At 39.3% G+C, this 22,714-nt stretch overlaps 1 protein-coding gene across 1 annotated transcript in view; it reads right to left on the reverse strand.

The window, feature by feature from the left end:
• Window positions 1-22,714, reverse strand: part of cdh13 (cadherin 13, H-cadherin (heart)) — a 269,402-nt gene that overhangs the window by 162,735 nt on the left and 83,953 nt on the right. The window contains exon 3 of the mRNA XM_028407949.1: window positions 6,906-7,117. Within this exon, the coding sequence (XP_028263750.1) occupies window positions 6,906-7,117 (212 nt within the window). The remainder of the gene's footprint in view (window positions 1-6,905; window positions 7,118-22,714) is intronic.

The raw sequence follows: 22,714 nt of genomic DNA on the forward strand, positions 1-22,714 counted from the left end.
ACAGTAAAATAAGGCTGCATAGCAGCATCTGTTGGTTAAATGTGTTACTACAACAACATTATTTATACACGGAAACAGGATAGCAAACAACAACCTGCTGTCATTGTGGGAAGGACATATGGAGTTAAGATATTTATTCATCTAAACTAAACATTCATCCTATCAACTGCTTGTCTACATATTCAGTGTTAACCGTTTCTGCTTCAGCTTCCCTAGTCAGAGTGCACAGGATTCTGTGTACAGCTCGAGGGTAAACTATAGCAGAATGCTATATTATTAAGTATACCCAATGTATAATACACTATTGTTTGGACTATATCAATAAAATTTATCAACAGATACCAAGAAAGTACTGGTTCCTTAGGAAAATCGGCTTTGGCCATTGAAATGCAGGTCGTTTCGTTTCTTATCATGGCTAACTTTTCTACTTAAAACCCATTTCTAAAATAAAGTCTTTGTCATCCTCTGCTGACCTGAAAAAGTCACTTGTATGATTACCCATGTTCCCCTTAACTTCCATCACAGTCAGACTTTTCTCTCATCTGGAGCTGGTGCGGTACCCAGGAAGGAGGCTTTTAACTAAATCTGAGAGACCTGAGCATCATTTTCATAATCAAATTTTAGCTCTACTGCAGCTGTCACCTAATTCTAGGATTTATTCCAAAATTTTTAACAATCGCCCACTGATGTCCCTGACCTTTAATACTGCAACAAACAGGACTGGAGCCAGACCATGCAAAGACACAGTTACAGGCATAACAACAAGTTGTTTACACATCAATTACCTCTTTGATAGTATCTCAGTGGAAGGGAGGAATAAAAAACAACTCCTCATTAAACACAAAAAACACTACATTTGGTCAATATTACATCCCCTATGCTAACAACATAATGTATACCTACACAAAAGTCTGTGTTAAAAGAGAGGTTGCAGACCGGGGGTGGACTTTCACTCAAGAGTCCATGGTTCTGCTCCCGTTGGCTTGGCTACCATTGTGACCAACCTCTGCCCCCATGAACACATAGAACTGCAGCCGGAGAAAAACGCACATTTACGAATGCTTTGAAATTTTATGTATCTGAAAATGTCACCAGTGACTTAGTTAGCCTGTTTAATTAGAGTAATCACATCAGCATTAGACAGTAAGTTTTATCAGAACATCTTAAGGTGATGGTTGGTACTGCTGCTTTTGTCAATGAACATGATGTTAAGTTTTTTGGTTTCCTCTTCAGTGCTCACACCCGTGCATTAAAACTGGAAAAAAAAGAAAAAAAAAACATGTAAGTTTGTGGAGATATTGAACCGCCTCAGCAAATGATGGAGGGTGAAGAGGAACTAATGTAAAAGAGACAGATAACACACAAAGGCAGTAAACAGAATTAACAAATGACAGCTACAGAACAAGCTGAGCTGAGTTAGCGTGAGTGGGACGGAGACACAGAGAGGAAGATTATTTGTGTTGTGTTGTATAATGTGAGCTGTTGTGCTGTGGTTGCAAGATGTCACATCTTAGTCATCCCCAGAAAGCCTTACTGAACATTGAAAGCTTGGTTAGAGGAAAATCTATTTGCCTTTGCAGGATGAGGATTTTGCACAGGATGCAATATTACATTTCATTTGGTGCAACAAAATGGATGAAACATAACAAAAGCAAAAAAATATATAAATAGGCTTATGGACTGAGATTATTTTGCCTCTTATCAGTTGATATATTTGAATGCCTGTTTATGTTTAAGAAAATGTTCAGCGTTACTGTACCAGAATACAACAAGAAATAATAACACAAAAAAGTCCACATCTCAGAGCGTGTATTTGTTAAATTGAAATGCATTCTTCCATTAATTCACATATTGATCGGTTGCAAAAAGGGGAATAAATTACTCATTGAATTCTGCTCATAATAAGAATCATTCATCAGCCACTGCTCTCCCCCTGTGGGTTTGTGTTACACCAAACTAGCAGATCACGCTGAGGAATTAAAAACTGATTCTCTCCACTTTTGCTCCCAGCACTTATCAATTATCACCAGCCAATATTTTCTGCCACGATGCCATTTGTTATGACAATAAATTCACCTTGGAATGTTTCCGCTCTGCATTAAGGCAAGTAACAAAGGGAGGAGATACAAAAAAAAAAAACAACAACAACAGCAGCATAACGGAGACATTGTTTTATGGAAACACAGTTTCAAAGAGAAACCTAGTCTGTGGTCCCATAATTGAAAACCAGGCATCAAGGCAACTTACTATCTCAGATTGAAGACTTAAAGCTCAGCCTCTGAATACAGTCATAGATTGACAAATAAAACCCCAGGCTTATTTAAATAAGATGAAAAATATGCCACAAGTTAGTTACACATTTTTGAAAAGCTGCAGCAGCTCTGAACACGTGTTTGATGGGCCACTTGGGATGGCACTCAGGCACGGGGTGAGCAGTGTGTGTGTGTGTAGTGGTGGTGGTGGTGGTGGTGGTGTGGGGGGGGACAATAGATTTTCAGATGATATGAGTCCCACAGCTTGAGGCGCTTCAGCAGATTAATTGATAGTGAAATAATGAGAGCTTTTAACCACCCTGTCTCACAAGAGGGCTCACTCCGCTCTGGCTTTTTTTTTTCCAGCTTTGTTTCTGTCTCCACATTTTGCCACATTTTATGACACTTTAACTACGTCTGCTATGCAATTAACAGTTGAGAATCTCTACTTTAGGGGAGAGAGGGATAGACATTGGGGCTTCAGGAAAAAACATGCTTAATCAAACATATCATGCTTCTCTGATACAGTTTGATGAAATCTTACAGGAAGAAGTGAAAAAGACAAAACTATTTATTGTTGCCATCTGAAAGAGCATCTCAACACCCCGATCCTAGAAACACAGCTTTTAACAGTTTCCTTGTAATGATAACAATGTATGTTGTTTACAATATCCACTCTTATTATCTTACTTTGATCCGACTCCAGTGTAACCACGTTCCCGACCTATAACCTCCATAAAGAAGGTCATCTGCCAATTATTGTTGCAGTAGTGATCTAACTCACAGTTGAGGTTAATGACAGCTTCAGTGCAGATGGATTTAGTAGAAGTTTTTCATGGCATATTGTATCTATAACATGAGTTAGCATGGTATTATTTTTGATGATTGATAATTGATTTGCATGGTGTTGGAGTTATGTTTGATGTGTGTAAATATGGCTTATATGTGCTTGTGGTAGAGTTTATCCTGTTTAATTTGATTTTTATTTGATTATTTTTTACATAGTACAGTGTTATATGGCTTTTATTGTTGGGTGCATGCATGTGGGGTAGAAAGGGTTAAATGCTGTGTCGGAGTTGAAATAGAGGTGCTGGTCACTAGTCATGACACAATGTTATGTAAATGACAATGCTATTATGAAACTTTGGATATTGTGACACAGCAGCCCTGGGAGATACATTCTAATGATGGCATGCTAACAAGAGCACAACACAAATACTAACATGATGATAGCAGGTGTAATATTTGTTTATCAGGATGCCAAGATTATCTAAACAGCACTGAGCATGCTGTGTCATTATTTTTAATGGTCATTTAGCACACAACAGGGACAAAACGTTTGTGGATCACTAAAGTAATGGCACCACAAGTCATACAAAAGTTAAGAAAGTTAAGATATCATTCTAACATCATGGCAGTACTAAGGATGCACTCAAACTTCTTAGCGTAGCAGGTATGAAATACAGTGAGGTGCAAAACTGTCTCACTGAAAGTAACCAAGGACACAAAGACACTCTCTCATGCAGAGACCATACGGTTACATTAGTTAGTATCGCCGTTTCCAACACACAACTTGCCAAAAGTCTAATTTACTTATATCCTCAATGACTTGCCAAGGAAACACCCATGGACTAGCTAACCAAATAAATGATGGTGGCAGACACAAACAAATGACAGCCTCATCACCCAGAAAGGAAAGGAGGCATTCATTAGGTTCGGAGCTAGAGGAGTGGGAGCAGCAGGACACTGAGCACTGCACCAGAAAGACAGATGATCTCAGAGAGTGGAAGGGAACACACCAACTGTACCTGCAGCCTATGGAAACTTTTCCAAATCAACTTAGTGTGGGACTAAACAGTGGGAGAATCAAGGTATATTGTATGAAGGGTATGAATGAGGCACAATGCTGTTTATTCAGGTGCACAGAGTTTCGTAAGCCACTCGATTTGCTGGCTGCAAAGGCAAATTTCTGTAGATTACACAAACAAAGGGACACATTTGCAGGGGGAAACAAAGCTCAGCACTGGGGTGCAGGCTTACCGGCCAAATTCCAATATAAATGGAAGGGGCCAGTGTAATTCTTCATACTGCATCTTGGTAAAAAAACATTACAGCTATTTACTTTGCCATGTAGAAAATTGTTTTCTTTCTGTTGCCCTTTCCATTTGACCTTGTCCACAAAACACAGGGAGGGGGAGATGTCTGCCCGCATGGGTACCGTATTTGTGAAAGCTTAATATGTGAAATCCAAAATGGACCAATTTAAGTCTGTCACATACATCTATCAGTCTACATATGGATTTAGTGGTAGGATAAGTTTGCATCCTTGGTAAAAAAAAAAAAAGAAGCTGATTTTACCATCTTTTTCTTCTATGTGCTATTTCATTGTGGCCTTAATGGCTCTGCTTGTTTTTAGAGCAGGAAGCCTAACAAGAATGGTGTTACTTTAATATCTGCAGCACTGCAGTACAACCCATTTGACGTTGAAAAAAATAAATTAAAAATATAAAAGTGGGTGTTTCCTCACTGCCTAATATGGCATCTCTTAGGTGGTGCAATTATGTTAATTGATGATAATTAGGGTCGCATGAGCGTGCTTCACATTTATAAGTGATTAGAATTCATCAACATATGCATGAATGTGACTGACAACAGATGCCTCTGAATGTTTGATGAATTTGGTTTTTAATGCTTTTAATTTGCAATTAAGATCACTAATGTATGAATGCTTTGTGAATTACACAGTGCCTGGGTATATATCCCCAAGCACATCGCTAATGTGCGCCTCTCCATTTTGTCTCTTCATTTAAAGTAACACTTTGACATTTGTGGAGAAATAGCTCAGTAACACTTAAAAAGACTTTTAAAGCCAGCAGATAACAGAGAAACAGGTAATGTGAGATAAATTATTAATTTAACATGATCAAATAACCATTTCTATAACAAATAAGTGAGAAGGCCACTTAACTTTTCTAGTCCATATTAACAATAAGTTAACTTCTGCTCAGACTGACAGAAATGCGGGGGGGGGGGGGGGGGCACCTGCTGTGTCTTATGGGATATTTCTGCCATTTGCCAAAGCTGGTGTGGCCATATTGATTTAGTGTCTATATTAAGCGCACTGCTGAAGTGTTTTCTAGAGCCAGACACTTTTGTACAAGCATGTTTGTTGACTAGCAGCCAAGGACACCGACCGACAAGCTCCTACGAAGCTGGAGCTGTGTGCTATTGTTTATTACCTAGCATGTTAGCTTCCAGCTAGCAATCAACTTTACTTACTGGTACAACAGTAACAGCGCCAAGTCACCATCAGTCGAGCATCCCTCCTCGTCTTTCAGCTCTGGCCGGGCCGATAGGCCTATTAATCCTTATTTGAGCTCTTTCTTTATCAGGCTCCGTTTTTTTTCTTTTCTTCGTCTCCTCAGACATCACCTTTACTTTCTCATATGAGTGACTGATTGTGTTTGTGTGAACTCTGATGTACCATGTGCCCGTGTGACATCGTACTTATATGATGTGCGCATGCTCAGTAGTCAAATTTTCCTAGTGCCAGTGCAGGCAATACAGACGCTCTCGAGCAAAACCATGGTGTCATGCAATCTATTGTGAGTTGATGTAGGCCTACTATCAGAGTGATTTAAGAAATATAGTTTGGAGGCTGACAAAACTACATATTGTTTTAAAGACACAATGAATGTGAACATAAACTGCTTTAACACTGTTAAGTATTAAGGCATTTACCTTTTTTATTTATATATATATATATATATATACTCATTAGATTGCCGTCATTGTGAAAGTCCTTTGCTGCTTACCTGTGTAAGCACTAAATTCTCGCCCTGTATTCTCCTCTCCCTGCACTGTGCACGTCTTTGGGTGTGTACTGTTTGTGTAAGGAAGCATTTCACACAGAAGACACAGGTTAGGTGAAAATAACTGGAGAAAAGCTGCCATTAAAACTAATGACAAACAAATAACCAAATCCTAAATGTTCTAAAAATCCAGCCAGAAATGTCAATTTCTGTATACAGAAATGTGCTGACTGCAGCAGAAGTGAGGGAAGTTGGTAGAGAGGTCATCAGTAACGCAGGGCTCAACACCTTCCATTTGGCCCACGTCTGCTACTTTTTTGTGTGGTTGTTCTATTTCCCTTTGCAGTTTGGATGGCTCGTGGGGCCACATGTTTAGGGGCCTGCGGGCCATAATTTGCAGAGGTGGCAAACTTTTTTGACTGACTGAGGATTTCCTGCGCAGGTTAACATGAGCTGCAGCATTCAGACTTCTGATTACTTCTGATTGACTTTACCGGTCTGCAGATAGCATCAGCTAATGTTAGTTTATAGTGGAGATATATCAGTATTTTCTGTTGGCTGCAGAATATGCATGATAGCTGAGCAGATGGTGCTGCAGTGAATCAAATGATGTCTTCATGGTAAGGTGCTTGTGGTAGTTGCTGTAAAGTTAATAGACAATGACTAGATCATTGCCCTTTCCCCTGCAGCTGCAGTTTGTCAGTAGGTGTATACTGTTTTATACTACAGTAACCTTTTCAAACCTTAATGAAGCATAACCTTTTCAGCTTTGATGAAGTATAAATACAGGTCCTGATAATGAAAGATCATTTTTGTTTACAGAGTTGTTTTGTTTACTCACCCGGAGGGCGTTCGTTGACTGAACCCGCAGTCCAGAGATGTCCACCTGTGCTGTGTCATTTGCATGTGTGCTCAGCCCGTGGATGAAGAGGACCGGCCCGCTGTACAGAACGTCTTGCTGAGGAACCAGTTTCAGATCCCCGTCTACGTAGAAGCTAGGATCTGACACGTCAAACATCACATCCTCATTTCCCGCACAGTCATCAAACTCAACTGGAAAAAAAGCACACACACACAACCAGGTGGTTGTTTTAAAATCATGGTGATTAAATTATGTATAATAGCAACGTGCAGAAAAATCACCCCTATGAAGCTCAGTCACTGTGGAACACAATGCACTGAAAAAAGGGAGACTGTCAAACCATCCACAAAACAAGTATTCCTCAAATATAAACAGTTGCCCTGAAGATAAACAGATACCTGGAAGAAAGGATGCTCTGAAAGGCTGTCAGTTCAGCTACAATAAAAGTCAGTGATCTCTCTTCATACAAGCCTGTTGCAATATGTATGACTGACTGCATATGAAGTATTGTAGACTTCTTATTGTGGCTTCTGCAGGACTGTTGTTTTTACTGAATTCCAAGGCTGAAGGAGGAAAAAAAGGATTTAGGGTCCAGTGTCACCTTTGAGATATGTGCATGTGACACACGCACGTGTGGGCTTGTCTTCTGTAAGGGAGATACCGCCAAGGAATGTACCGAGCTTTATCCCTTCTGATCATGTTCATCCTCTCTTTATCTCTCTCACACACTCCCCTTAGTGTTGTGACATGATCCCCATGTCCTCCCCCACCCTCAGGCCTGACAACCCCCCCTCCCTCTCCCACATCCTTCACCTCCTCTTTACCTCGGCCTCCTGTGATGCCTCCAAATGTTGTGGCAGAGGGGTCCCAGAGGAAGTCTGCATGTGTGGATGTGTACACGTTGATTAGAAAAAGCAGATACAACAAGAATCAAGTTGTCTTGTACAAGTGTGGGTCTTAAAGTATTTAGATACTTCAAACCTCTGACGTGGTGGCTTATATAAGTCTGCACGTATTTTCAATTCAGTTTGAGATCAGACATTACCCACATTTAGAAACATGCGATACAGAGTATTCCATATGGTTATCAGTATTAATGAAGCCACATGACTGAATTGCAATGTTTCATACAAAACTTAGGAAAAACTACCAGTTTAAAACAAGGAAAAAATCTAGATGAGAAAGATGTTTATCTTCCCCTGTGGGACACACAGAGACTGTCAAGACAATGTCCTACATGATTCATCAATTATGGATGTGATGCTTAGCTTAACATAAAAAGGAAACCCTTTACAAAAGATCTGAAAGTCTCTCTTCTCTGTGTTCCGCTCACATCAGGGACTGAGGGACTATGTTTCTGTGAAAGAAATAGGTTTAAATTTGAGTCCATATTTATCAAGTTTCTCTGAGCAGCTTGTGGATCAGTGGTGCCTCTCTGAAGATAAAGCACATCATCAGTCGAAAGTGCAAAGGCTTCTCTGCTGTACCAACTCATTAAAAAGTTGAAAGAAATAAACTGTAACTGCTATACTCTCAGTATTGGATAAATATATTTTTAATCAGTATACATTTTTAATACATTTTAATCAGTGTAGATATATATTCGGTGTACATCTAATACCATCTTTATATAGCATTATTTAAACTGCGGTCATAGCATATTCTGTGGAAGATTAAAATGCACAATATTATATCGGCAGATGTTAAAATGAGCCATGAGCAAATAAGATGGAAAAAGCAGCCACGTTGACACTGACTAATATTCCCTGTGCCACCTGTTGATCAATCAAAAATATAAAACCCAGTGTGAGGAGTTGATTTCCTTTTAAAGGGAAGGCTTTAAGAGGACATAATAACCTAAATATCAACATAGGAGGATAGAACGAGCATGTCATACATACAATTTCCTCTAGTGACTTGCTGTCAATGTCAACAAGTGTTTTTTTTTCCCACAACCAGAATTTCAGATACCAGGATGACACACAGAAGAGTGGAGCAGAAATTCAGAGCAATAGACATGATTTGTTATCAACATACAAATTACAAATGTTCTCCCAGTACTTGTTTATTACTGGGATACTATTTATTACATTCAGTTTAATGGAAACTGTAACTAGGAATTAATTTCAGAAATGATGTGTTGACTGAGAAGCCCAAGCCTCAGTGCATTTGGTCCTTAATAAGTAAAAGTACACGCACATTAACAAAGTGATAAAAAATGACTGTTCAAGTACAATGACAACCCACTGCTGTAATTAACACATATTGTCATGGTGCTGAAATTGGCATAACATTTACTTTTCATGTTTCGCATGAAATAAAATGCAGCTCAGAATCAGAAGATTTTGCAGCTTACTGACATCATTTTTATATCTACAGACTCCAAATAATGAATGCATGTCTGACTTGTACTCATCAATCCATAGCCATCTATCTTACATCAGATTAGTACTGAGTAAAGTAAGGAGAGAACCATGTTAGCACTGCCTGACTATAAAATCTATGGACTGAAGTCTATCAAAGCACTCATTTAGTACACTTAACCTTTTGAGACTGTTTAGACTGGCTTCTTTTATCTCTCTCACTGCAGACATTTTAAAGTCTTCCCTCTGGATAGAATCGTTTTCTGCCATCTGGATCAGGGGAAGACGAGAATATCAGAGTGAAGAATGGAGAGCAGAGAAGAAGAAGGAAAGTAAAATCACACTGAAAAATGACAGAAATGGCAAAGCAACAATGGACAATGGAGGAGAGCTAGAAAGTCAACAACCTACTCTCAAGGGAAACAAGACTCCGTCTCAATATTCAACTCACTTCTAAGCCAAAGCATGAAAGATGTGTTCATTTCCATTCCCATTACAAGCCTCAGATTTATTTCAATAACATGGGCGCGCTCTTTAGAGCCTGCAAATTGCATCGCCAAACAGTGTCAGTGGCATTTCAAAGGCAGCCAGAGAGTGTTTGATGGTATTCTAATGTTGTCAGGTTTTGGGGGATTTCAGTAGAGAGCATGGTGAGCTGGCGGCTTTGAAGTCAGGCAACAATGACAGAACGCAACTTACCCCACTCACAGCAAGCCGTGCCACCCCACACCCACTTTCTTTCTGGCTCAGGATTGAAATAACTGTGCACAACATGGATTAGGGACACCAAAATCCCTCACTGATGATTCAAAAAGAGAAACCCTGTGTGGGGTGGGATTCAACTTTTTCCTCAAGTTTGACATTCAAGTTCCTTTCAGGCCAAAAACCTCCCATGGAGCCAGTGAATGGCAAATGTTCAAGAAACTCAGTCACCTAGGGCCAAAGTTGCTCCAGGCTCGACTGTTCATTCCATCGGCTTTCTTGACAACAGAAACACAACTTCGACGTTCTTGATGAATCTTTTAGTGAAAAAAATAAACACATCCCACCTCTTTTGTAAGCAATTGTAAACAATGGACAGAAAACTATTAATGACAAATGTGACAAAACTCATTCAGACGGGTTTACTGAAGACATAAAGTACTTATTGTGATCCCTGGTAAATAAGTTGTTTTTCAATTTGGAGAAACAGTACAATTGTACATGTCATACAATACATGTTTTCCGTACATACAGCTCCATTTTCTTTCCTTCCTCCATTAATGAAAAAGACAGTCTGAGTCATTTAGGTTTGTAGCCCCGTTTTACCTCCTAAGAGGCTATAATCTAAGGACTTAGGGTCAGAAGGAGTGAACAAAAAAAGTCAATGAACATGTCAATGTGGCCCACCTCTGATATTTTTTTTTCTCATTTTGATCTCCCAACAGACAAGATATTCTTTTATATCACCCAGGCCTACCTTGTCATCTTTAATTAGCCTTGTATTATTGTAATGAGTTGTCTCATTCTTGTGACGGTATATCCATGGCACCTATAGGCACGGTAAGGGTCTGTGTGATAGTAGTCAATATTTAACTTACTATTCTTTTGAAAATTAAAAACAGAAAATCTTGCCTTCACTCTTTTTGTCAGCCACATAAATTTGATTTTTTTTCCCCGCTTCCCTGTCAGGTACTAAAGTTTTCCTTTGAGGTGTTTTGAAGACAATTTTCTGTCTTGTAACTAAATGTCAAGTCTCCATGATGGGAGAGATGGGAATCAGAGGAGTAATCTCAAAGGTGGCAGCACGGGTGTGTTTGAGCTGATAGCTGCCGTGTCTAACCAGGCAGTCTGTGCTCAGCCTCATGAAAAAGGCTCTGGAGAACACCATCCTCAAATAATCACCTGGCATTAGAGAGGCAGCTGCTTTTGAAAATGTATTTACACCCTGAATTGCATTCTACCCCAGAGTTTTCTATCACAGAGCATTGTGTAAGACCCATTACTGGGATTCAATGGTAACAGGTCTTGTGCTTTTCATCTAGGATGATAACAGTTTGAAGGATTTTCTCAACTAGGGGGGTCCTGATGGCAGAATCCTTCATTGTGTGTTTAATATGTGATTAATTATGTGATTAAGATGTAACCTCCCACTCAAACCAATCCCATCATGTCAGATGTAGGATTGCAAATCACCAGGTGAAGTGTCACTCTTAGCATGGGGAACTGTTGATGTGTCTATCACATTTGTCAGTGTATACGCAATAATGCATATGTTCTATAGGAGGGCCTTGATCATGCTTTGGTGTGTGGCCCTGTCCATGCACAGATGACCAAAGCCAATTAAAGTACAGTAACTTTCGGATGTGAGGCAGCATCAAAGAGTTCTAATGTGGACCGTTAAAGGTCAGCCAAGCCTGCTAACTACCTGAATAAATGGTTACATTCCTCTTAATACTTTCCCTCAGTATAATGTCATGTTGTCCTGCTGCTGCTGCTTAACATACATGTTGTGAGTTATGTGGATGTCCTAATTTTATGTTATATGAGACACACATAAAAGCCAGAAAACAAATATCAAAAACAAGCATTGGAATCCTTAATGTTACCTTCATGGAATTATCCCTCCTGTTGTGTTCTGGTTAAATATTCTGTCTGAAAATTGTATTTTTTTATATCTGATGGGCATAGTGCTTTAGATCTACTCCACACTCACCATGTGATCATATCATTTGACTATTTTTATTGAATCCAGGGAGTTTTTTTATATTCCAACATGTCCTAATACATAAATGAGAGAAGAGGCTGTTTGCCAGTGACTGCTAAAACACCATATGACTATTTCCATAAACAGCACAGAGCAACAAATGAGAATAGAGGGACAGTGGCATGAAGCAAACAGGGACTTCACCTAAAGTACTATTTCAATATCTTTTCCACGTACTGATATATATATGATACAATTTCTCCCCCATTATTATTCATATATCCTACTGTCTGTTTGGCATTAAGCTTAACCAAACAGCAACTTGGTGATCTCTCCTGCAGTTGTGAGTAAGTGAAATCCTCAGTTTCCATTTTTCTAGTAAAACAATACTATAATTTATGTTGACATTTCAACCACATAGAATTCCACAAAGGATGTAGGACATGACTAATTACCTGGGTTGCAACATAACATTGTTCATCACACTTCCTCTATAAGGGTTACTATGCGGCAGGCTCCTAAAGCGAGTCAAGCCACTATAGACCACATTTACAGCACAATGAAGCACCACTTAACACAAATTAATATACTGGTTTTGATTTCAATGACAGATGCACCAACATGCACCAAAAATGAATAAATAATGACAATGCCAGTTCCATCAAAATAAAGCCGAATCCAAAAATTAGTATACAGATATATTCTCTGTGAGAGATTTGTCACCACAGACCAATTACACTTAGATATGACAATATCATAAAACTTCCAAGCATTATTAGGACAGTTATATCTCCATCAAAAGCCAGACTGAATTGAAGGTTAATTACAGTGTCACACTAAAATACTTCATGCTCGCTTAGAACTGTTTTTTAAAATCAACTTTGATGGTATTGGCTGTTCAAAAGGAACAGTGTTCTCAGTGTGATGTGCATATTTAACTTTTGATGAAAGCAGAAAAGATGCTGTCTACATATTTTGAAGGAACAATATTTTCTTATCACGTTGTTTATTATTATGTTAGACATGAATTGTGTTTTTTTTCTCTTGCAGTACAATTAATTTAAGCCAAAAGAAATCAGATAGCTAATTATAACATGATGTGCCCCTTGAGTGTTCTTAAAGTCACTGTAAAAACTCACTGTCAAGTGAGTCACTGTCAGCATAGGCTGACAGTGACTATTTCTATTGTTAGTTTTATTTATTTTTATATTTAGAGCAACAATAAACACTGTCAAAACAGAGAAGTTACCCTGTGCAGGGCTGACATTCCTAAAATTATTTACTTGAGGTTCAGAGATGTTGAATCACCAGCTTAGAAATGTGCAAAAGCTGATTATGATAAGCTGGCACTTACAAAATAGATCAGTCACTAACAGCTTAGCAGCTGAGTTGAAGTCATTCTACAAAGTGTGCGGACTTAAAGCTATCTGGAAGTACGCAGTTTCATTCCAATCACAATCTTCCACCATGTACATGAAAGGGTTTTATGTGTAGGTTGTGCTAAATACAGCAGCTGGACCGGCCATAATTTGATGGTGTAGTTTGTCTCTGAGACTCGTTGTTATCGCAGTAAGCTGCCAGAGATGTCTGATTCTGTATCGTTTTATTCTGCTGTGGATGCTGATGCTCCTGTTTGTCTCTTTCTACTTTAAATGAGTAAAATGAAGACAAAGGAGAGATGAGAGTGAGTGAGAACAAGAGACAGTAATTAGGGTGAGATAATGAGGGCCAGCTTGGTGCTCTTTTGCTCAAGGCTCAGGGTGATCCTCTCCTCGTTATCACCCCGAGTTAGAGCTTGTCCACCTTACCCTGCCAGGAATGGCAGGACATAGCCGCAAGGCAACACACACATGCAAGCATGCACACAATGTGTACAGAATAATGACCTTAACACTAGTCACAAACTGATTTAGTGAAGTCTCATGTACAGTCAGAACTGTCAAAAATAACTGATGCTCAATCAACACTATGTGGATTGGCTAATGGTCAAAGAAAGTCCAACAGTTAGTTGAGTTCTTATTTATACACACATCTTCATCCTCTAATCATCATAACCAGCAATTACACAAGACTGTGTCTACAGCAGTGGTAGCTGCTGTGGGAGGCTGGGTGTCATGTATGGCAGTGGTCCCCAACCACCGGGCCGGGGACCGGTACCGGTCCGTGGGTCATTTGGTACCGGGCCGCACAGAAAGACTGAGCAAAACATATATTTTTCATTATCTGAGTCTGAAAGCTGTTTCATTTATAAATCGATCAGATTCATCCGCCTGTGCCTTTAAGCACCTGCCCAGACGCTTGTCTCGGTCACGGGATACGGCCCCAAAATTAAGCCCACAAGCTAGCAAAAACGAATAAAAAACAAACGTCTTTGGAGAGCTTCTTCGGAAAGGGGAAAAGGCCTAACGAGGAGACAGAAGAAGAGGAGCCTACCCCTTCAAAGAAAAAGAAACCCGCATTTAAAAGACTATATCAGGAGTCCTATTTAAAATACGGATTTATTGCAACAGGTGATTCTCACACACCAAGTCCGCTCTGAGTGATGTGTGGCGACAGACTCGCAAATGAGGCAACGAAGCCTTCAAAACTGCGAGACCGAGCACCCTGCATTAAAAGACAAGCCATGGAAGAAAACATGAACAAGAACGACTGAAGCAATTAATGACGGCCAAAACAAAATTACGGAGTGGACTAGACATAAGAAACACACTTCGGGTGTCATGTCTCCCATTATCCCCAGATAGGACCGCCTCATTGCTGAGAAAGCTCAAAGGCTCCCACTAATTAAGCATAAGAGTAAGTTGTCTCTTTATGCACTTTTTTTTCTGTGCCGGTCCGTGAAAGTATTGTTTTACATGATACCGGTCCGTGGTGCAAAAAAGGTTGGGGACCGCTGATGTATATGGGATTCTTTATTCAGCCTCCGTTGTGGAGGATGCTTTGTTTTTACGGTGGGAGGCGTGGCTGGTCCGGTAGAGGGCGGACTCCCGGACACCAGATTTCCTGTGGGCTGCCTACTTTAACGAGAGCATGACGCACCTGCGATGCTGGTTTGTCTCCTGGTACTTTCTCGCCGCTGTTCATATTGAGCAGATCTTGCAATCCTCTGAAAGATTTTTGTGGAAATTTCAATGGATTAATCCTGTATTTGTTTTTGCTTTGACTCTGTGCTTTGACTCTGTGAACTTCTCCCGCCAGTCTGCCAGCCACCCGCCACGCCAGCCACTCACCAAACACTTGCAATATACTTTGTGATCACTCTGTTTTCATCAAGTAAACTTTGCAAACTAACTTCAATATCGCTGTGTTGTGCTTTTGGACCTACATACAAACCTAACACTGGGGTTATAATACAGAAACTGTGAAGTAGTGGTGATGAGGAAATCAAGCAGGAAAGCAACAGCTTTGATATAGGCTACCAGGAAATCTGCCTTCCAACACTCACCTCTGGTGATGAGCTTTGGATACTGACCAAATGAGGTGCTGGGCTTGGTCTTAGAGATGGTGTGAGATGCGCAGCTAGGAGGGGAGCTCTGGGGTATACCCAGAATTTGTTGGATATGTATGTGGCCTGGGAACGCCTCAGGACCCCCAGGAGCAACAAGAAAACATTGTGAATGAGGTAGACATCCAGAATACTCTGCTTAGCCTGCTGCCATGGCAACCCAATTGGATGCGTGGACAAAACTGGATCAATGAATAGATGGGCGGAGAGGCAAATCCAGACAATCTTTAGGAATCCTATCTTACTGTACTTTGTCCTCATCTCTTACATATAGAAGGATGATACTCACTCTCACATTTTCATCTCACCGACCTGAAATACTGTTACTAATTTTGCAACAACAAACTTGGGAGACAGAAAGTGAGTGGACTGAGATAGAATGAGTGATACAACTGCATCCAGTGGAAAACTCTGACTCTGACATAACAGCTCTTATGACTACCTTACCACTAGAAGTCAGAGTATCTGTAATATGGCCCCAGGCATCACATCAGTAATTGAACATCAGAATGGTAACATTACACTGAGACATTTCACAGAATAACCCACTGTTAAAAAAAGGAATATCTAGGCCAAATGTCATGGCCATGACTGAGATGTTTTGCTACCAACACGAAAAAGTCAGCTTCAGAGTGCTGAAGGTTAGAGGGAAGGCCATTGTATCATCAAAGTCAGTGCAAATTATCCTCAGAGGATGTGTGCATAAAACTTAACATTTATAATGCTTCTACAGATGTACTGCAGTGTGCTGGGCTGACCGACACTGCCATAAGGACATAATGAAAACACGACACAGACGCTTATAAATACAAAGTAGACAGGGTACTATCTAACAGTATCAGTGGGTTTGTGCAGGGATAATTGCTGTAGCATTCTTGGCCAGATGTTATGATGCTTAGAAAGCAAAGGTAAAGTTGCAACCGCATCGCAATAGCAGTAGCAAATCTATGCCAAAGTGCAGTTGGGTAATTTCTAAACAATAGTTTTCCTCATATTTTCCAATCCCAAGAGTCGCTGCTGTTCAGTTATATGCAGCATTAAATTACTGCAGTCTAATTCACTGACCTGAAAGAAAGACTTTGTCCATCTTTCTATACTTCTATAATTTTCCCCAGTTTTATTTAATTTGGATTTTTGCAATCATAATATTCAGCCTTGACAAAACAAGGAAAACAACAAAGAACCTTGGGCTTATTTGATTTGAACAAGGTTTTTGAGCATCTTTTCTCTGCCATAATTGCTGTGTGCATTTCTTCCGATGGGTTGCAGCACTTTTGTTTACAATCACTCGCATTTATCAGGATGCAAACAAAGTCACAGACTCTACTCTCAGTTGTTCACAGAGAGTCGCTTACTCAAGCAGGAGACAAAACCCACCAATCAGACCCTCATGATTACCAGCAGCAATTGCGCTTCTCATGTCTTAACGTCAGACTGTAAACGCACGTGTCTTACAGTGCATACACCGTTTTATTGTTAATCTGTTATGGTGCTTGGTACCCTAAAAAAGCAAAGGTAGGTGAACAAACAGCAATGCTCACATAGAAAATATTGTATTAATTGATGGATTCATCAATTACCATGACAGCCTATGAGTAAAAAAATAAACTTGTCAAGTTTTTTTTTTTTTTCCCTTTTTTCTTTTCTGCACATGCATACATAACACTGACATCAACAGTAAACAGCTTAGGGTCTCTGCACAAGCTGGGAATGTTTAGGCCTACAGGCTTGGCCTTTGAAGTTGCCTGTTCCAAGGTTACACCTGCTTAAATATGAATTCATTTAAAAATCCTATTTCAAAACCCATAATTGGACCCCTCACCCGCTTTTTATGTGAAAATATAAATGAAATGTATCAGCGTATCTAAGCGATTGAAATCCCCTGAAGCCTAGCTTGACAAGGTTAACCACAGCAACAGATCTGAGGGGAGTGAGCTTGGTTTATTTGAGCACCATAACAAACTTCAATCAGCCTGTGTTTGTTTGTCTGTGGCAGGGCGAAGCTTTTCATCAAAGAGGGCTGGGGCAGGGCTGGATGCCAGCACAGTAAGATAGCCTGGCAGAAGGGAGGCACGCAGAATCATTGCTGTAGCATATAACGATGCATCAAATGGTCAATCAGTTTCACAGCTATCTGCTGTAGTAACCATACATCTCTGTGCCATTAACATATGATATTAAGATAGTAAATTCACAGCCATTGGTGCCTGTGGTGCCAGGCAGACTAGACCATTAATGTACCATCAAAGCAGCGGCAACTGAGGAACAAGAATCATAATAATTATCCCAACATGTCAAATAAAATGTGTTAAATAAACCAAAACTTTGCTGTGTTGCCACTGTCATCTGTAAATTTGGCCAAAAGTCTTGTTTTAAATGTTTCTTGTCAAAAATAGGGAGATTAGGAGCCAAGTCTGCTCTGACTTGTCAGCTCCAACAGACTAAGGAGATACCATCCACCATTTAGCATAAGCACTGCCAGTGTAACCAGCGAAGCCATCATGGAGAACAGCTATGAGGAAAGGCTGCTGAAGGACGTTCTGCCACTAAACTGAGAAAGAAAATGACAGCAGGAGGGACTGAGAAAAAACATTAAGCATTTAATTAGCATGTGCTCAAGGAGCATGATGCGTCATCAATACTTCTAAAATGGTTTCCCAGAAATAACAAACTATTAAAAAGATCAGCTTATCGTTGTTGGTCCAGGTACTGACGCATCACCTAAACACTAAAACATCAACTTTAATTTTATGGGGACAAATACAACAGAAGAAAGATTCATGTGTAACAAAGGGATGTTCTTTAGCAAAAACGATTCCAAACGACTGCCTATTTGATTCAATAAGAGCAGGTAGGCCTGTCAGTAACCTCTTAACAGCTCCTGCTGCAGCAACAAAGGTTTGTTTTGAATTCTAAAGGCTCAGGTTTACAATACTCTTACAAACTGCAAAGATAGCGTTTGTCGAAGTTCAGAGTTAAAGAGGTCCAGTCCGTGTTCAGCATGATTAATGCATTTCAGTTGTTGAATTATGACAACTTAAAGATCTCGACATGTTCAGAGCTGCTCATGCTATGAAAAAGCCATCTATGAACAATGGTGTTAAATGTTAAACAAATGGCACATAAATCTGACATTTTGTGGTCATTTGCCACACCTGCATCAGTGACATCCAGCTCCAGATTGGTTGCTGATGACTAGAACCTCCGAGGTAATGACAGGTAGAACCTGTCTTATTCAAAAATCTGCTGATTTCAGTTCAAGTGAGTAGTATCACCATGCCAAGATCAAAAGACTACTGTAAGGACTTGTAGCGGAAGCAGATAAGCTTGGCATGAGCAAGAAGAAAGCTCCACTGTATTTAAATGCATGACTCCACTAATAATCAGCAACAAGTGGCCCAATTTCAAATAACTATGAATCTGTCCAAGAAGATTCAGCCAAGACAAGACGTTTCCAGGAACCCAAGTTGTTTTCACAGACATGGTAGGTAACATTTGCAGAACTTGTCAGTGTATCTTACAAACTGAAATAGATAGCACACATTTGTCCTATAGCTGCAGGCCAGGCCAGACAAACATGTTTGAGGCAATGAATGAACAGGCAAAGATGTGGAGTAAGGCCTGGGTTTGTCCACAGTTAGTTATAGCATACATAGCAAAGCTTTTCAGAACCTCATACAACATGTTGTTCTGCTGCATCAGGACATCAAAAATCAAAGCATGTGTGAAGGTCATATAAAGGGCCATCTGTTTAAATGTTAAAATAAAACCCTTTTAACAACTGGCCTGATTAAAGCTTGAATCTTAAGTCTAGTAAAATATAGTGGGGGACTTTCAGTACCAAAAAAATAAAATAAAAAAATCTCACACCAAGCAGTCTGTTGGGCAAAATCTCACTTATTACAGGGCCAAAAGCTTCTCAGGACCAGGAGGTAAATACAGTTTTCACATAGCAATATTATATATATTTACAGTTTCACTGACTAAATGATTGGATAGGATTATGCTGTATTTCATTTTTACCTGCAGGAAGACTTTCAGATCAAAACTTCAGCAGTTTCAAAGGAATGTACTGTACCTACCTTTTCACATTATAGCAGAAAGTTCTGTGCTTGTTTTCTGTGTTGTTCAAATAATTATGCAGGTTTGTTTTCATCTTGTTTAAATAAGTAATGTTAAAGATAGCATATGCTTTTTATTTTTTTTAGTCTCCACAGATTTGCTGATGTGTGTATTTGTGGAGAGACACACACCATTTGGAGCCGTCTGCATTTACACATTTACATGTTAAGTGCTAAATAAATATACATCACTGTAATTACTATCATTGCTGAGCAACTGCTTTATTTAACTATGCAAAGGTTCGGTGCCTGGGGCAGTCTGAATTAAAACCTGGCACATTCCCATGAACAATATAGAAGTATGTGGCACACAAAAAAAGCCCATGGGCTTTAATAATTACAGCGTGTGGCCTCATTTCAATGAAACCGTGTGTTTTTTAGTACATGTGTTAGTACAGTGTTTTTATGGCTACTTATTATTATTTATATTGCACTTTATTACTGTTTCTCTCTTTACATTAATGTAAATGTAATATCATTTTTTAGCTGTGTACATTTGTCATGTTCACATACATTCTTACATTCTAGACAAAAAGTCTAATTAAATGTTTGGTTGCAGAACTTTAAAGTTTTCTGTCCATTATGTTCATGAGTGCAGGTGTGTCACAAGATAAGATGCCAGATGGCACCTAGATAAGTCATGTGACCAGGTATATATCTGCACAGGCTACATGCTCTCTGAGACTTTAATGGTACTGTGCACCTGTAGAATATGTGCAAATAACTTCACAGTTGTTTTTAAAGATCTATTCTGGCTAAAGCAGAGGAGGGGCTATTTGCCAACCAATTTAACAGCCAAGCAAGAAAAAAAAACACAAACACACACAGAAAACTTCCTGCCAACTGCAGTAACACCCAAACCTTTCAATCAAACAGCTCTCTGCGGGGACATACACACAGGAATACAAAAATGCACATAAGCACACTTATAGTCTCACACACACACACAAATCCATAAGCAAGCAAAATTGCACACACAAGTCGGCACCCAGCAATGCACAGGCACCCAGCAATGCATCCAAGCATTCAGGCAGATCGATAGGCTTTCAGGAAGCCAGTAACACCCAGGTTGAGCCCTCGAGGCTCGAGCCAAGTTACTCAGCACTTTCCTGGCCACTCAAGAGAAGCCATACTAGGCTCAAGGCCAAGAGCCAAAGATAGGGAAGTACAAGCATACAGGAGAGAACAAAACTTTTGACAATGATTCGGAAAGTAAGCCTGTCATTTCTGCAACAGAAGCCCTCATTATCTCCCTAGTGAGTTCACAGATCATTTGAAATGTCTTGTTGAAGGTCTTGCTGAAGGTCTTGTTTGTGCGTCAAAAGTGCAATCTCAAGTATGTGAGGTTATGAGAGGTAAGGTTTATGCCCGTAGCATATTTTTAGACGCTGTTGTTTTCTGCTTTACTTTCTATTTTTGTTTTACTCACTTCATGTCATACAAGTGCCTGCATTTAGACCTCTCAGTGGACCAAATATTTCATGCTCTTTGAAAGGAGCATAGTATCTGAAACAAAATCAAACCATCAGGGACAATCCTCAATCTTCATCCCGGAAAGCATAAAGTGTTTCAGACATTATTTTTTTATTAGATGTTGAGCATCATTTGGATCTAATCAAAATGATAGCAGACAATTTTATTCATGTGGCACTCACAGAAGAGATGAGAGACATGGAAGAAGGAAAAGGGAGAAACTGTAGTGGAAAAATCTGACTATAAAGACTATAAACAAAAGTAAAGAAATGCTTTAATAATTGACTTTTTATATTGTAATATTTGAATAATTCATTGAAAACCAGAGAAAACAATGATTAATGTCTGAGTGAAATATAACATCTCTATACTGTAGCCAATATAAAATTCTTCTCTCTCTCCATTTGCTGTCTGAAACTAACAGTATCTTCTAAATTTATATGACTACAAAAGCAAACACAGCTGCTGGTGGAACAAGTACAGATAAAAATACAGCTACGTAACTATGGGTAAACACAGGATACTGACAAAATGTGTCACCACACGCACTGTTTGTGTTTACACCCAGAGGTATGCAAGATGAAGAAATTTCGAAACCATGTCAACTCTGTCAAACTTTACCTTTTGAGTTAGGATATTAAGCAGGTAATTTTAGGTTTGACCCAAAGATGGAGCGTGAAAATGTAAAGTAGCCTAGGCAGCCACTCTGACTGACACCTGTATTCTCTTTGAAAACTTACTACTTAGGGCTTGGTGGATGCAAGTGTTTGTGGTGTTATCATGAAGGAACAGGTATTCCAAAATAACATGAAACAGATGCCTATGTCTTGTTGTTAAAATGGAACTTTCCCATGCATAGTTAGAGTAATAGTTTCTGTAGTGCATAGAAATAAAGTGTACAAGTAATGCATGGAGAATGGTTCTAAAATAATGAGGTGCAGATACTTGTGTGGACGGTTTGTTTGTAGCAATGAAAGAAAAATATGTGGTTCGCTTGATGGCTGTTTTCTGTAGCTATTACTAATGTAATCCATGTTTAAATAAAACTGCAGATAAAGAAAAAAATATATACACATATTACACAGACAGAGATATATAGTTATATATAGTTTTATACTGAAGTGTATCATTTCTTTCTATTATTTAAGGGGCATCAAGAGCCAAAACCAGAACCCCAGTTCAATTATTAGCACATTTGTCACTTTTTACCTTCTTTTCTGTTTCCAAATTGTTTCAGTGTGAAATGCTGAGCCCTCTGAATCTGAAAGTCCTACACTAAAGTGAATCTTGAAATTTAACATAGCAATGTGGAGTCATATTTTTTATCTGTAGGTTTTTTCAAAGAGCCACACAAGAAAATGTTCTTGTGATCCAGTTGTGTCAAAAGAACCCATAGAAGCTGAGGTAGACCACATTTATCTCTTCTGACTCCTAAAAAAAAAAAACTTTACCAGGACAAAAATCGGAGCTAAAATAACCTCTCCAAAGTTTCCAAAAGTAGAACAGATAGATTTCAAATGACCATCCTCTTTATATCAGCCTTGCAGTATCTACCTTTATTACATTCTTTTCAAGAAAAAAAAACATATTTAACTGCACAAAATGGTTAGGTTTCTACCCTTATCCAGAAAATAAACAAC

This window comes from Parambassis ranga, chromosome 6 (assembly GCF_900634625.1).
Source record: "Parambassis ranga chromosome 6, fParRan2.1, whole genome shotgun sequence".
NCBI lineage: Eukaryota > Metazoa > Chordata > Actinopteri > Ambassidae > Parambassis > Parambassis ranga.